The sequence below is a fragment of the Pundamilia nyererei genome, unplaced genomic scaffold (genome assembly GCF_000239375.1).
Source record: "Pundamilia nyererei isolate P.nyererei 1_Seehausen unplaced genomic scaffold, PunNye1.0 scaffold00013, whole genome shotgun sequence".
NCBI lineage: Eukaryota > Metazoa > Chordata > Actinopteri > Cichliformes > Cichlidae > Pundamilia > Pundamilia nyererei.
This window is the reverse complement of record NW_005187414.1, coordinates 6,030,752-6,048,221: the sequence shown is the minus strand read 5'-3', so window position 1 is coordinate 6,048,221 and position 17,470 is coordinate 6,030,752. Positions and strand designations below refer to the sequence as shown.

Here is a 17,470-nt window from a genome sequence, read left to right as displayed (position 1 = left end):
TTTATATGTAAAAAACCTTATGTAGCAGTGCTGGTTATATTGTCTCAGTGATGGTAAAACTTCAGAAATGATTTCTTAATATGATATTAAGCAGACTGATGTGATGTATTTTATTAGAATAAACCTTTATTATCCCACGGATGAGAAATTTGGGTGTTAAACAGCTCTTATAGCAAGGGGAATATAAAATATATATAAAAAATTATTAATCCCTTGAGGGGACATTTTTTGTAATTAATAAGTGGTCATGAGCAATTCTCATTTCTTTGGACATTGGCTGCTTTTTATTTTTTAGTCCAGTCCTTGTACCTGACCATTACTTCTTGGTTGTAAGTTAAGCTGCTGAACACTGACATATGAATAATTTAAGCATAAAAAAGGCACCTAACTCAAGGGAGTAGTCAGTGTTGTTTCCATACATAACAAACAACTTAGCAAAGAACCAATTTCACATTGTATCGCTAGCACCCTGTCACAAAAACGCATCATTTGTTCCCATTCCTTTAGTCTATGAGGAATGTCAAAGATATCACAGTTTGACAGGCATAAAATAGTATTTGTGCAGAAATATTAATAGTATTAGCTAGAAACTCGGCATATCTCAGCATGGTGTGCAGTATATCCTTAAAGGATTCTTGGAAACTGGACAAGAGGAAGACAAATCAATGGTAACAGGTCTTATGGAGTAGTTAAGACATATGTAAAATGTGCTGCTTCAAATTGTCATCAGCATGCAGAACAGTGAATGTCTACAGCCATCTGTACACAATTGAGGGTCTGTTTTGGTTTGGGGCTGCATTTCTGCCAGTGGAGTTGGGATCTTGTCAACACTGATTGATTTAAGAATTCAGAAAAGTATGATCCGATTTAGATCCACCATGCAATGCCTTCGGGAAAGCATCTGATTGGCAACAGCTTAAGTTTTCAGCATGACAATGACCCCAAACACACTGCCAATGCAGTGCCCTTAAAGCATATATGGATGGAAAAATACACAGTGAAACACTATCAGTCATGGATTGGCCTCCCCAGAGCCCGGACATCAACATTACTGAAACAGAGTGGGATCATCTTGACAAAGAGCACAATGAAAGGCAGCCAACATCCAAAGAAGATCTTTGAATATCCCTAAAGGAGCCTGGAGAACTATTCCTGAACACAACTTAAAGATATAATAACAAAACATGCCTAAAAGAGTTCAGGCTGTGTGATGAATAATGGTGCTCATACCAAATATAGACTTTCAAGCTCATTAATGCAAATGAGCTTTTTTCATTTATCCAACCTTTTTCATCTTACATATCCCAACAGTCCTGAGGAGTATACTACACAGGATGTTCAACCCAGTCAGGCTTTCTTTGCCTTAGCTGTCCTAACAAAACAAAATAAGTTTTGTGTTCAGCATAAGTAACCATGGTGATTTAGCACAAGTAACCATGGTGATTTATCCAGGTAAAAGTCATGACACAGAATACTCTGACTTTTATCTTAACATCGCTTGCTAACCCATTAATCTCACATTGTAGTTCACCCCTCTGGACTGAAAAAACTCTTCCTTGGTTAAACCCTTCATGTTCAAATTTCTCAATGATTAGTCCAGGACTATTAGATGACTATTTTAATCATTTATCCAGTATTTTCACAGACAATTGACCAATTTCCCCTATTTATTTATATGGCTAGCAATCTTACTTTTATGTTAAGGTAACAATTCAAATTCTTTCAGCCTACTTTTGTATTGATATTTCATTGGATTAATCAATACTGAAAGATGAGAATTTAGTAGCATCAGCAAAATAATTGACAACATTTATGAATTTAGCTAGCTACTGTACAGTATTTCAGCTTGTTATCCATCCTGTTTAGCTCATAACATCATTTCTTTGTGCATGCTGTTGGCTAATAGTTCCAACTATTACTACTCGCTACTACTCACTTAGCGAGTTATCCACTTTCAATCACTTTTAACCATTTTATCTTTTGTAAACATTTCTACTTATTCGAAGTTTTCCCTTCACTGCCTAAAGTTCCTCAGGTCCACTAATTCTTTTATTTAATGGTAACAGCTGAGCTAGTCTTTTCATATACTCCTTGGCTAACCTACCGCAGATGTGCCCTGGATTAGGAATCACTGTCGTAGATCAACTAATGTCACCCTAATGCAGTAGACCCATTGTGTCTGACTGACAATAGACCTGAACTCTTTCACAGTGCAAGTTGTTCCATTACTCTACAACCTGCTGCTCATAAAAACAGGCTTTCTTGAAACTGCTTGAGTTTCCTCTCTGCACAGTGTAGCCATTAAACTTGTCAGTTTCCTCCAGCACAAGCTGTACATTCATACTGTGTGGAGGGCAATTTACAGAACAGGACAGAACTGTCATCAACCTCTAGTTCAGTGCGATCAGAACCGAGTCTCAGAGCTGCCTCTCTTCAGTGTGCTGCTATTAAACTCATCATGCTCAAAGCTCAGGTTATTATGCGACCTGGATATCATTAGCAGCTTCTCGCGCTTACTATAGTCGCGCCTCTCTGCCACAGACTGTGACACCTCCAAGAGCCGATCTCCTTGTTCTTCTCTGTCCTCCAGCCGCTTGTAGCCTTTGGTGCTGCCCCGACTGCCGCTGTTACTACGGCTGCTGTTGCTGCGGTCAAGTCGGGGCCAGCTGGGGTGCTTCCGCTGCTCTGGGTTTACGCTAAGCATACTCGGTCTGCGCTCCAAGTCCAGAGATTTGGAATGGCTGTTGAGCATGTGCAGAGAGGAGTTGGAGCCAAAGTCACTCTTTGCTGCTCCCGGGGAAAGCCAGCAGCCTGAGGTAGAGGAGGGAGCAGGGGAGAGGGAGGACGAGGATAAGGAGGAGCAGCGGGATGAGGAGGAGGCGGAGTTACTCCTGTGTAGGCCCGGTGGTTTGGAGGCCTTGGCAACGGATGCCACGGGAACCACCAGAGACTCCACAGAGGTCAGAGGCTGCAACCTCTCTCCTTCTCTTCTCTCTCCTCCTCTGTCCTCTTCAGTTATTGCCTCCATCTCCGGCTCATCAATAACACAGTTGTTGAGTTTTATAACAGGGAGTGTAAATGCAGAGATAGAGGAGGAGACAATAGAGCGTGCATGGTGTCCTCCCCTCTCTCCATCTCCATCCGCTGACCACTGGTGACGCATGGAATCCGAATGAACCAGCCCGACCCCGGGGCCATAAAATGGGCGATCCTTATAGAGGGGTGCCAATAGCCCTGCAAAGTTACAATCCATCTTAGCCTGTTCTCTACGTCTGTGATACTCCTCATCCCCTAACAACACCTCCTCCTCTTCTGTAGAACCTCTCCCTCCTCCGGCAATGCTTCCAGCACGAGAGAAAGCTAGGAGAGAGTTGCTGGCTAACCGTGCGGCAGTATCGCAGCCGAAGACTCGAAGATCTCCGACTTCTCTCACACAGGTGCTGTTCCGGTGTTGGTGTTGCTTTTGCTCTTTCTGCCTGAGGCGGTGGATATCGATGACTGTGGAGTACATGTCTCTCATATGGATGATCTACAGCAAATGAAAATCGTATTAGCAGAAGTAGAAGCAGCAGCATTTATTTTAGATTACCTGAAAATATTTGAAGCGTTTCATTAAAACACATTATCTCCCTGTAGTTTTAAATTTGTGCACGTTGCCACCGTGTGGCCTTGGGGGACATGTTTCTCACAAGGATTACCAGTAAAGGGAAGGGAGAAGGAGAGGGATAATTGAATCAAAGGAGAGAAGAAGAGAGCATGGAAACAGAGTGAATTTAATCAGAGGGAAAATTGCAGAGCTAAAGGTGGAAGGAGACTGGGAGAAGTCTGATCTGCATGTTATGGAGATGATGAATATGGATGACTAGAGTGTACATGCCCTTTATTTTGTAGAGAGTGGAGGAGGGACAGAAACAAGAATCAGTGACAGGGAAGAAATATTAACTACAAGTTCTGGCTTTTAAATTTAGAAACATTTGATGGAAATATTGCTAAAGAACCTACTTTTGAAGCAAATTATGCAAAAACTAAAGTTGCATTACCCACAAAAACCTTCCAACTTCTTTGTTTCCCATACAGTGTTTGAGTATTTCGACTGTGCGCATCCTGAAGCGATGATTTCAGCCTTACCTTGGTTTCCCTGTCTCTGTTTTCGTGAAGTATTGCATTAGCACAGATGAAAATAAAAATCCCAATGCCCATGGTGAAGGGCCCAAGCATCTTCATCCTCTCAGAGTGAAGATGCTGTTCTAGGAATCGCATCAGAGCGCTCTCAGTCTCCTTGGAAGGCGTACCTAAAACCACAAAACAGCGAGATGAGCCATGAGAGGAACAAACTTTTGCCAGCAGATTTCTAGTCACCCTTCTTCACCTTGCCCATTGTGGCTTGCATTGGCTGCATCCTTTTCTGTCTTGACTCCAGTTCCTCCTCCAGCGAGTATGGCTTTACTGTGAGGCCAGTAACCTAGCGTCGCCATGCCAATCCCTATGGCCAAGATGATTAGTCCCAGAAGGAGGAAAAACCCAGATGCAGAGTAGAGACGGAGTCTACCTCGCACCACTACGACATCGGTGCGCCTCTTCCTCTTCCTAAATGAAAAAGGATGGCAAGAAAACACAAACGGATTTTTGGAGGTAACAGTTTAACAGCAATGGGTAACAAATACAGCAAATTTTCAGAGACTGCAGAAGCAATTTCACCAATACACATTAGCTTTTGTGACAATATCCTCTTTCCTGCTGCAGAGGCAGCAATTTAAAAGGCTAATTTATAGTTCTGTCTACTGTGTTAAAATGAATGCACATGACAATCACCTAGGAGCGGCCTCGGGGGCGGCGTGTCCCAGGCCCGGCGATGTCGGTGGTACGGGCCGATGCTGAGAGCGAGCAGAGTCCTGGCGCTTTAGCTTGGCCAAGCCTGTTAGCACACCTGCCGCTGCAGTCATTCTTCACCTGCAGACACAAATTAGGAGTTAATGACTTTTAAATTCTACTGTCTAATCAGTATCCACATTACTGGTTTACAGTTTGTTGCTAAGAGATTGTTAGGGCCTTGGTGCATACAATTACAAGATGCTGCTGCTAAAAAAAGATGTATTTGGCATAGGTATGCACAGTATAGTCACAGTGAGGAAAAAACACAACTGTATCAAAACACAGATGCACATGTGTTTCAGCATAGTCACAGTCTCCCAGGTAGTCCTAATATATGATGTGTAAGACACGTAATAGTCAGTAGCACACCGTCTCCCACAGTTGTGCAGATCACAGCTCTGTTTGTGTGATTTAAAGCTGATGTGTCACCTCATGCACTTTTTCAAAGCTGTTTTATTTATTTTTTTGCTAACGGGGAAAGTGTGTCATGACGAAAGCGTGTTTTAGCATCTTTCCAAGTCCCAGAAATACTCTTTAGAGCCTAACAGTGATACAGATGTAAGCACACCAAGCAGCACAACAGCCTGCTCTGCTCATGTTTTGTTCGGCTGCCTGTTGTCAGTCTTCAGGACGATCATGGGGACAAGTGTGCAAGTGTGCATGCACATGAAGCTGTACATTCAGGCCTGCAGGATGCTTGCAGGATGTAAAGGAAACAAACCCCAAAAGCATACTTGGCTTGTGATTTGAGTCTTGGGTAGTGTGTTTCATTCTGATTCACATCCTGTATTTATTGCTTTTGCATGTTTATTGTTTTTTCTCCTGTTGTTATTTGCATTTTTTTTAAAAGCTGTTATAGATTTTAATAAAATACATCGCCTTAATTCTGTCATAACATTCGAATGAATCATGGTCTCTGGGCTCACCAGCTGCTCATACATCTATTATTGTTATTAAAGGAAGGGGGCTTAAACGAACACAGGTTTATTTTGAAAGCACTCATTTGGGTCTAAATGACTGTTAATCTGACCTCACATGAACATTAGCATTGTCCTGTTGCGCATGAAGAGGATTACATTGACTGAATTTGTTGCTGAGTGACCTTGGTACTGAATTTAAATGCAAATTTCAGATGAAAATGTGAAAACAGCTCAGCAGTTCAGAGCGAGCCCTGTAAAAATTAGCAGCGAACAACCGCTGGTTTTCTCCTGCTAATTTTATTTGTGATGTTTATAGGGTTTTCTATCAGACTACAGCCCCCAAAGGTAATCAGTAGGTCAATCACCCAGTTTATGTGAAGTGTGATCAAAGTTCTGAGTATCATCCTGCCCTCTCAAGCGCCTCCAGACTGCTTTCAGGAACTCACATCCTCAAACTTGCACAGAGAAAAAAAAGCATCAACTTGTCTTTCAAACTGACCCATGCTTAGTATGGAGGCCCACTGCTGCTGCTCATAATTAAGTCTCCCTGCAAGACCCAACGTTTTCACTAGGGGTGCAACAATACTCGTATCGATATCGAACCGTTCGATACAGTGCTTTCGGTTCGGTACGCATGTGTATCGAACAATACAAAATTTTGTGTTGAGCGTTCAGTGGATCTGCGTTCGACTACTCCGCCTAGGCTGCTCTGTCGAGCGCAGATCCACTGAGCGCAGCGCAAGCTAGCAAGACAGAAGCTAAGCTCGTTGCAACATGGCAAATTGAACCTCCCCCACCCTCATTCAGATGTGGCCTTTGGAACTATCTTGGTTTTCATGTGAAGCATGACCCTGATGGTAAGCGTGTCATGGACAAAAGTAAAACAGTATGTCGGATGTGCCACGCAATGCTCAATTGGTGGGAACTAGTGCGTTAGCGCAATTAGCTTGTTAACGTGTTGACGCCGTCCAGCCCTACGCACGGGGCGATCTGCGGTAACTTGTTAACGGAAATTTGCCGCGTTATGGGGTTAATGTCATTTTAACGAGATTAACGCTGACAGCACTAGTGGGAACACAATGAATATGACTGCACATTTACGCCGACATCATCGTAGTGCAAAGACAAGTGGAAGCAGACAAAAACAACAAGCACACATGCTACAAACTTTACCCGAGTCATTTAGACAGCCGTTAGCACATGATTCTCCTTATGGGGACCTGATATGTTTAATATGCTGCTGAGAATATACCCCAGAAGAAGCGTATAGTGTAGCTTTTATTTTGGAAAGAGCCCTTTCTCTGTAATAAACTCTCTTTTCCAAAGATGAGTGATTTCTCGATCAGATAGATTTATTATTTTGTTGTTTACATTAAATTTAAAAACTGTACTTGAGTTAAAATATATATTTATAATTTTAATAAATGACAAATTAAAAAGGCATGAACATTTTTTTGTATCGAAAAAATATTGAACTGTGACACCAAAGTATCGAACCGAGCCGTGAATTTTGTGTATCGTTGCACCCCTAGTTTTCACCACTTTTTACTTGAAGAGGACAGAGTGTCCACGCCTGAAGGAAGCACATAAGGTCAAGAGCAGGATCAGGAGCATACTCGCCTTTCCCACAAGGTTGTGCGATGTGAATTTGTGAAGCTATTAATGCAGAGCTCTGCTGTAACATCCTGATGTTTGAAGAACAACATCCAGAACCTGTGCTACTGTTCATGCCATAATGTGTCGGCACTTAAAACAGAAAGAAAAAAAGAACCTGTTTTTTGTTTCTTTGGCCACACAGGTTTGACTCCTCGCTTCTCCACGACAACGTAACAAAGTTGTACTCCAATTGAGTGATCTAAAACTAGCAGCTGTGCTGGAAGTATGCGACGGTCCATGAGAAGATAATCCCAAACAGGGCTTTTTAAAAATAATACATTTGACTTGTATGTGCTGTTAACCCACCTGAGCACAAAAACAGCCATACAATGATGAATTTTGGCAGCAACTGGACATTCCAATATTTCACAAGTTCATTGTCTCCAATATTGAATAAGACTGTAGTTTTTTTTTGAACAGTTTCTGCACAGTTTTTCAGTTAACAATTCATGGAAAAAATAAACAAATATGGTTAAATCTATTTTTCTTGTTTTGTTTTGTTGTCTTTGAACCTTAGCTGGGTTCTCACATGATGCATCACATACTTATTTTTCCTGACTCTTATGTACTCCGTTTACATCGCTGAGTCCTCACTTTGGGTTTTGGACCTTCCCCCAGTTAGCTGCATTTTGGTTTTCTCTTTTTCTGGAACCTTTAAACAGGAGAAACAACAGCTGTGATACTGATGAATGATGATCTTAACGTTGTGCAACACAATTATTTAAAGCTACGGTAGATTATCTTATGGTGTAGAGGTTAACACATTTGATTGGCAGGCATATGGCTCTTTGTTCAATTCCAGCTAGACACACACAAATCCCCTTAAGGGATGGTTCAGGAAGCTAGCTGCTGTGGTGACCCTTTGCAGCAAGGGAGCAGTCAAAAGTAGCTTTAGTAATATAAACTTTCATTTCACAAACAAGCTTACCAGCAAATAACTTGAGGCCAAATGTCTAGTGTAAATGTATAAAGCACTGAGTAGATTGTACTAATAATGGTGCACTTGAAACACTTCTACCCCCAAAGGCAGGGAGTATGCAATCAGTTCCATTTGCCTGTTTGTCAGCAGTCTAGCGTCCACAGTTTTCAAGATATAATTTTCCAGTTTTGTGTGACGATAGACCAATAACAGCTCCAGCTGACGTCATCGTATTATAATAAGACAAATGTCATGAAATGTCAGTTTTAGCATGGCCCTCTCTCTCTGCTTTCTGAGTGCTATCAGACATGCTCGCTTATGTATTTATTATTTCATGATCACAGGCATATTCAGAAGAATATAAAGAATACTTTAATGACCCATTGCCTGACTTAGAACAAATGTGATGTCATTCTTTCTGTATTACTTACTTTTATGTACCATAGGCACATGTTCTGTGTAGTCATGTGTTACAAAGTTATTTGGTTCCCAGGTTTGTAAACAGTATGTCAGCCTTCGGGCATGTGCACATGTCTGTATATATAAAGGATCACACAGATTTAGCATGGGAATGATAATACACCAATGACCTTCCCTTTTCTTTTTTTTGCTTCCACGTGTCCATCCTGTCTTCCTTTTTCTTCCAAGAAGGCACAATTTGTAAATCTCCCCCCCTCGCTTCCATTCTCACCCGCTGTCTGTGTGCTAATGCATTCTGGTTGTGACCCTGAATAATGTTTGCTTTCTCCTACTTTCATTCTTTCTCCACCCCAGCTTACTTTCTCATCTTATCGCTCTCTTTGTTTGTCTCTCTCTTCCCTCCCACCCTCTGTCCTCTTCGATCTATTTTTAATCTGTATCTAATTTTAATTGAATTTTATTCGGTCACTTTCCTGTTTCGCTCTATCCCTCCCTCCCTCCCTCCTTTCCTTCCTTCCTTTCTTTTCTTCTGCATATCTGAAAGCAATGAAGTCAGATTTAATATTCAAAATCAGACAAAGCTTTTAGTATTCAAAGTAACTGTGAATCACACACAAGACCAGACGTTCTCTCCTCCTACCCTCTTTTCTCCTTCTCACATTTTAATGTATTTTTCATGTCAATCATCTTATTGGTTGAAAAAAAAAACTGCTGTAAGAGAGCGCTCTCCACCACAGATGGTGAATCACACAAGGACAAACACAACCAGCCACTTTTCTCAGGTTTTCTGTGCTCCCCCTCACTCTGCCTCTCTCTCTCTCCCTGATTCTCTCCCCTTCGCTCCTCGGTGTGCGTCAAACAGGAACCCACACAAATGTTTCAAGAGCAACGGGAGAGATTTCCTCGGTTTACCAAACCAGGAGGAAAAAGGATGGACGGCGGTGGCAAAGAAGAAGGGTAGCGAGAGTTGGAGTTAGGAGTAGAAAGTAGAGGATAGATGACAAAAGGAATGCAAGAACAGAAAAAGAATGAGGATGGAGTATATTTATTTACATCAGTTCATGTAAGGTGCAACACTGAGTCATGCTTTCACCACAGAGGGACAAAAAAAAGGGAACAACTGTTCTGGGACAAAGTGGGGGTGATGAGTGATCGAAAGAGCATTAAAAAAAAGCCTGACGAAAACAAGAGGAGGGTAAAAATGCTTTTCCTGACAGCCGTGAAAAGACCGCAAACGAAAACAAGCTGAGTGCATCCATAGTTTTAACAAGACTGGAGTAAAAAAACAAAAAAACAACATCAACAAAAAAAAAACAAGTGGAGCAGAAAAGAAGAAGTGCTGTCACACAGATAACACCAGCAGCCTAATGAGAATGCACTCAGGCTTTGACACATAAAGGCTTTCCATGTGCAGTGACCAAAAGAGATGAAAGTTAGCATTCAGTAATCGAGCTCGCCACATGCATTCAGTTCATGTCCTCCTTCTTCTTCTATTTTAAAGACTTACTGTGATCTTGTTGCTTAAACAGTGATGAAACACACAAAACTTGTGCAAAAACCCGCTGCTTCGTTTCCAGTCCGCTGCCTTGCTGGGCAGTTTTCTAAATCGGTCTAAAATGAATAATAAATCAGGCCTCGTGTGATCACCTTAGTAATTGCTAAATTGCTGCAGCAGGTTTATCTTTGCGTGCTTTCGGTAAGGCACGAAAACATATCAAAGCAATTTGCCCCACCCTTTCAGGAAGCGAACTCATTCTCTGTGAAGTTATTTAAGCATTTGGAGACGTTTTAAATAGATGCATCACATCTCTCAGGGCAGAGAGTTCCCTCGGCTCATTGTAACACCTCCTTTTTTTGTAGTGTGATAATGTCGATAACAGCTAATCTATAGGTGACGCCACGTGATATATTGTCCCTATAGCAACTATATGCTGCTGCTAGGTGACACGTTTCCATAGCAACTGCCAGCTGTGTGCACTGGGATGACAGGTGCATCATTAGCATGTGTACTATCAACACAGGGGCATTCCCCATGCATTATTTTAAGCCAGTTTTGACTTGTTGACCTTTAAGTTGTTTCCACCTCTACCTCTGCGTGAAAGAGGTTTGATTAAGAGGGGGAGGGAAGGAAAGGATGCTGGAGACTTTTAAATCTGAAAGGGACACACCGGAGACCTATATTTCTTTTCTTTTTTTTCACAGCTACCTTCAGGGTTTCAGTTACATCTTGTTTATGCGATTTGTGCTAAGGCTCTACAACCCAGCTTTCTCTAAATCCTCACATTAGAGAGGAAATGATGCAGCGTGGAAGAGGAACGAGAACATGACAGGTGGGATAGAAGGAGAAACTGAGAAGCTGAAGGGAGAGTAAAGATGTGAGACTGGAAGGAGACACAGCCAGAGGAAGGAGACAGGGAGTAAGCGACTACAGGAGACACTTTGATCTACATTTAACAAACTCCAGAGACTTTTTATTTTTTGTACTCTGAGCATGCTGAAGAAAGTTTGTTTCAAATGACTCACTGCAGTGAAGTGTGCGCTGACATGTCATGGAGAAAGAACTTGAATATGGACACAGATGGAGTACGAAGGAAAGAGGCAAGGAGAGATGTAATGAGAGAGGAATGAGCAGGAGGATAAAAATGGAGCTTGCTAGGGAGGGAAAATCTGGCATCCAATGTTGCATGTCTCCTGTTACAATTATAGTGGGTCATTTGTTTTTGTTTATGCCGTAAAGTTCTCTGCTGAGGTTAACTGAGGCCATGAAAATGCAGAGACAGATGAAGCCCCCCCCCGCTGCTGAAGTTAAGGTCATCTGCCATAATCGCATGGAGCTGAGAGTCTAACATGGTAACAACACACCAGCACGACTTAATAGCGTGGTTTTATTTTAATTCAGTGAATATAATTATGACTTTTTAATAGTTTTGCAAGTATTCAGAATATTAAAATGTAGTTCACTTAATGCTCTCGAGCCAGTCGTGATGGAAATTAACTTGCAGGGGTTAAGAACAAAAAAAGTGAACAAAATCAGATCTTTGTGTTCTGTCCTTTTGGCTTAAAAAGCTTAAACAATTATACCATCAAGCTTTTTTTGTAGTTTTTTTTTATTATTCCCATGTCAAAATAAAGCACTTCAGATTCATTGTACACCTACGCTAATGGTGACAATAATGTAATTCATGAAAGAGTGAAAAAGGCTGACTTAATTTGATAAGAATGAATTTACTGCTTGCCAATTTATTTGCTTCTCTCGTAGCTCTGCCCGTTCAAGTTAGATCCTCCTCTGCTCTCGAGCAGAGTCAATAGGCTGTTATCATAAACTGTATATAACACAGATATCAGCCGATTAGCGCTAAGCAACAGATTAATAAAACACAATAAGGATCACTCACTAAATAGAAGCCAAAATGTCTTGGACTGGATGAAGATGGGTATAAACTTAGCAAAAAAGTAAGGAAATGTTGCGTTTGGTTGATGTAACAATGCTGTAACAATGTTTCTTGGCGATAAATCTTATACAAACAGTATAAAATGCATGAGCAGAGTTGAGTATAGGGGTTGCACCCATCAAAAATGTGCCAAATTTTCTGTGCCAAAGCCAAACAGATTGTTCTGCTATTAACTCTTGTTTGGTGCCATTTATTTGATTGGATGATTTAAGTCTGAAAAAACACGACATATTAGCAGTTTACACAATTTATTAATTTAACAAACAGGTGCCTCGGGAGGTGGAAGAACGATGCACAACTATAACAAATTTTCCACTTGAGGTTGGCTCCACAGACTCTCAATGTCCAAAATTATAGATCTACAAAGCACATTTACAGCCGGGTGCAAAATATGAATTGCCTCCTCATAACTCATAACAACTCTGACTGAGGGGAAGTTTTGTTTTTGTCACCTGGATAATTGACATAGGTTCATGGCTGCCTTGACTGATAGGTGTCCCGGCACGGGCTCTGGAGCCAGTTAGTTTCTGCTAGGCTTCGTCCACTACTGCCAGTCATTAAACTGCACCTCTTCAGTGTATGTGTGTGTGTGCGTGCATGCTCTTTAAGCCTGTTGGAGCATTTTTAATGGATTGTCTGTCAAAACATTATGGCTTGCTGTGCAGTACAGACCATCCCAGAAATTTGCACGCATCACTTGGTGAGTGGAATTTTGCACTAAATAGTTGATATGTGTGTGTCTGTGTGTTGGACTCTTATATTTTCTGAATGGTGTTTACTTATCAAGCTGCCTAGTATAAATGTCACCTTCACATTCATATAAGATAATATTTGGCTCCAAAAACACAGTCAAAACACTGACTGACTGTAATTGTAAGAGCTTGCATTGTGTCTGAAGGCTGCCAAATGGCGATAGATGTGGTTGCAAAAAAGATTTCTGGTTCTATTTAAGTGGGAGAATGTCTTATGTTTATTTTGAATAAAAATTGCATCCAGTTTGTAAATCTTGATGATACCATGTTTCAAAAAAACTGAATTATCTGTGCTATACCTACAATGGCTACGGAATTGGCAATCACAAGTCATATTGGCTAAATAAGCGTGTGGCTTCACAGTCAGACCTGCCCCCTTCATCACATCCTATTGTTTGCAACCACGATAGCAACAAAACCAAAACACTCATGTCGAGGTTTCAAAATGTGGCTTCAGAAACTCATGTTGAGGGTGATGTCACAGTCACTACATCCACCTTTTATGCTAGCTATGGTAGGAGCACATAGTAGTATTTTATAGAACACTGTACAAGTGTAATATGGACTAGCTAGTGTGATCTCTTACAGATGACTTCTCTGCTTCTCCAGGCATTTAGTGACTGTGAAAGTGAAGACACATGGATTATGCATGCTGTGCCCTGCATACACACCGGGAACAAATCTCTTTCATGCAGCCAGATGTTTCAGTAATCCACTTTGTTCACTCCTGACATGTTCTCTAGTTGCCTTTCCAGAAAGTTCAGAGGTCACACTCAGCTCCAGAAACACACCCCACATCTGCTCGATCAGCTGCTGATCTAAAAAAAAAAAATTGTGCTGGTGCACGTCCTACAAAATATTTGTTTTTGTCTGCTGCTTTTCACCTACCTTGAAAAGCTCATGCTGTCCAACTCAGAACCCGCTACATGGCACTTTGGCCAATTAGTAGGTGTAAGTAACAAGAGCAGTGACAACGACATGAACCCTGACAAGATCAGCATTATGTGAGAAAAGGAAAAAAACTGGCGACATGATCATTTTTTTAACCACTTCAGCGTCACATACTCTGCTTGTTGTAACATTTCTACAACGATTGGATATAGTGCAGAAAAATACAGCACGAGTTGTAGATGAGAATACGTTATGCAGTAATTGGCAACTCTTACGCTTCTCATCAATATGAATATAACATTGTACTGCTGAAAATTTAAAGTGAACAAGCCTGGTTGGGAGTCACCAAGCTCCTAAAGGTAGTAAAAATTAAATGATGTAAGTTTCCTAGCCTAACAAGTACAACAGAGCACACTGGAGTGAGATCTGTGTGGGTTAAGTCAGTCTGTGCACGCAGAGGTCTAATCAGCCAGAGGTGACTTTGTGCAGACCCTGTTGAATCGTATTAACCTTATCGCATCTGGCGCTGCTGCTTTCCAATGTAAAGGACCGCTGTGATTTATGTCTGTTTCCTTGGCGCTCTTAAGGGAACAGATAAGACTATCAGAAGTAAAAGAAGAAGAGAAAAAAAGAGGAAAACAGATAGAAATGAGTGTTTGTGTAGTGCCACACTCCTACAGACTCATGGTCAGGGGGTGAGTCATCTGTCTGGAGAATATGTCCCTTTATGTTTTCCCGCTGACCTTTTGGCAGTGCATTTTCTGAAGCGAGTGCTGGAGTGTCAAATCATCCACCCCCTTCACCATCTTGTTTTTTCCCCTCGTTATTTTGATGATACATACTCCTTTTATTTTTTTAAATCTTTTTTTGCACATATCCTTCACGCTGACTCAGTGTCATTGCCTCCTGTGATAAATTCTCTACTTAATTGAATTAAGTTTTGCATTGAATCATCAGATGCTTATGCCAGGCGTAAGAGCGTGCATGTTTGTGTGTTTATGAACTGGAGTGAGCCCCCTGTTGATTCCATTAAAATGACTCATTCTGTCTTCCTCACAGCTCTGAGTGTCAGTCAGTCACCCACACTCATCCTGGGACGCGAGCTGGCCCCAGCAGTGGTGGACAAACTGGACTGAAACATGAAATAATTCATTTGTGATGTTGCTTTCCTTAATTTGATTACTAACATTTTTTTCCAACCCCAAACCAGAATTTGTTCTTCTCCACACACACAAAAGGATCTTATTATTTCATCAAGGAGGTCTTTGGAGTGAAAAAACTGAAGGAACTGCTGACCTACCAAAGGGGGTATTTAAACAGGATTATCCGGTTAGCACGATATCTGTGACGGAGGATTAACCAACACATCACTCGACTTCCTAATTATTCCCAAATTAAACCCAGATCCAGTTCTCTGCAAAGTGTTTGGCAGCTAAATTTGTCTTATTATGAGCCATTTGGCTGAGTGAGTTACCCTAGTTCTTCAAACGGCCCTCAAGGTGAGGCTGACTCTTAATTCAAAATCATTTCATTCACGCTGCACGATAAAACCAGTGACGGTGCACCTCCTGTTAAAGTGCTCCACATTCTTCTTCTTTTGAATCTTTAGAAATGTGCCCATGAAAAGGCAATCATCACATTTCTCTATGTTCACTTCAAAGTCGAGTTTAACGTGCGTATAGATGAGACGACTCTGTAAAATCATAACTAGAAGCCAGTCGTGGTCTGTATTCCACCTACTCAAGTGTGATGTGGAAACAAGAAGCCTCTGGTGTACATGCACTGTGCAGCACTGAGCTAGTTTATTGCATAAATGTTTGTAAAGACATTAAAAGTCATATATTACTGTTACATCTTTGTGTGCTCCTAATATTGCTTGAAGGTTTCTGACAATAGGCTCACTAAAATTGTTTGACCTTTAATGATCTTTAATCCATCTTTGGAGGCTTACATGCATGCCATCACGTTTTCTTGGCTACCAGTTGGCCAATGATAATCAAGAGACAGCAGGCTGGCCTAAACAAAGGATCATCTCAGCCTTGGCACAGTAAAATGATCAGAGGATTCCCTCCAAGATAAAACAGCAAATAAACAAACCACACAAAGATTAGCACAGCTCATAAAAATGATAATAGTAAGATGACACGTATCCCCACTCATCAGTCTTTCAGATGGCTTGTGGCTGATGTTAAACCTTTTTATTCTTCAAATATTAACACTGAGCGTTGTAAAATATGAATGTAAATAAAAGGGAGACTGTAAAACTGTCAGCTTAAATCTGCTTGAATACGTCTCCCCTTGAAGAGTTTAAACCACAACTAAGCTCTTACCTTTTTACAAAAGCCGAGTTTTCACCGTCAGTGTGCCATTAGGCATGCGGAGGGATTAGGCTATAACCTAGGGACAGTAAAAAGCCATCTTCCACTTTGAAGGCTACTTCCAGTGAGATGCCATGCTGGAGAAAATGAAGATGACAGGAGACGTTTCCACTCCCAAGCGGCAGTACTATTTGCTGACATCCAAGCTCCTTATTAACGGAGACGACGATGGTCGTTGGGCTTCTGTGGTTCGCCAAGTGAGACTGAAATATTACAAAGTGCCAGTTCTGATGACTTTATCCTGCGCGAGGCACGTTTTACGCCATATGGAGAGTACGCGCGCTCGAGACAAGGAGGGTGGCGAGGCACGCTAATTACGACTGAAGGAAAATCCTTTCTGCCTATTTAAAGTCCTAAACGAAGTGGTTGTAATTCCCCAGCGGAGAACTCTGTTTTATTTGTGAGAAAAGACAGCAAAGGAAGCTGATATGATACCCGTCCTTCGACTGGCTCGATGTAATGCGTAAAACTCCCGGTATCCTTGTTTTCGAAAAAAAGAACTTCAATTTGCGTAAAGAGGGAGAAGGAAAAAATATATTTTTTTAAAAACAACAAAAAACAATTTAAAAAAAACGTCTTAGAAGCAAGGAGTTTCGTGTAAAGAAAATTGGTGAAAAGTGTAGAGCGCGTTTTATTCCGCTGACTTGCAGAGAGAAGGGGCAGCTCCAACCATTTCTTCTAAAAGCGCTATAGGCTTGTGAGAATGTGTGAGCGAGTGAGAGAGGAAGAGGAGGGAGAGGGGGGGGAGAGAGAGGTGGATGGGGGTGAATGTGTTGTACGCGCGCTGTAGCACTTTTATATGCATGTGTGCGCTTCGGGCGTGTGCGTGTTTACGAAAGGAAAGCAGGCAGGCTTCCACGCGGGGCACTTTCTTGCATGTGTAGGGCGCAGAAGACAAGAAGCGAGACTGATTTCTGAGGGGAAACAGATGGACATGTCATTGCTTTCTAAGCAAAGACAAACATGGATCCGCTTGCAGTAGTTTTACAGATCTTTGTGGGCGCAGTAAGCAGCAGGAGTCTAAAAACTGGGTAACCATAAAAGGCCGAGGAAGAGTAAGCATGCTTTTATGTCTAACTGCGGCACTGGCACGTTTAATTCTCCGGGTTTTCATGTAAATAGACATCAGATGTTCAGATGCAGCTCTCGGCGCTGTGTCTTTGTCAACTTCTCAGCTTTTCTTTCTACACACACACACACACACACACAC

At 41.6% G+C, this 17,470-nt stretch overlaps 1 protein-coding gene across 1 annotated transcript; it reads right to left on the bottom strand.

The window, feature by feature from the left end:
• Nucleotides 1-1,158: 1,158 nt before the first annotated feature.
• Nucleotides 1,159-16,780, bottom strand: tmem200a (transmembrane protein 200A). Its single transcript, XM_005725026.2, has 5 exons — nt 16,213-16,780; nt 4,813-4,950; nt 4,370-4,587; nt 4,129-4,292; nt 1,159-3,529 (listed from the first exon to the last, which is right to left on the bottom strand). The coding sequence occupies exons 2-5, from the start codon at nt 4,941-4,943 to the stop codon at nt 2,405-2,407; spliced, it is 1,638 nt and encodes a 545-aa protein (XP_005725083.1). The 5' UTR covers nt 4,944-4,950; nt 16,213-16,780; the 3' UTR covers nt 1,159-2,404.
• Nucleotides 16,781-17,470: the final 690 nt, after the last annotated feature.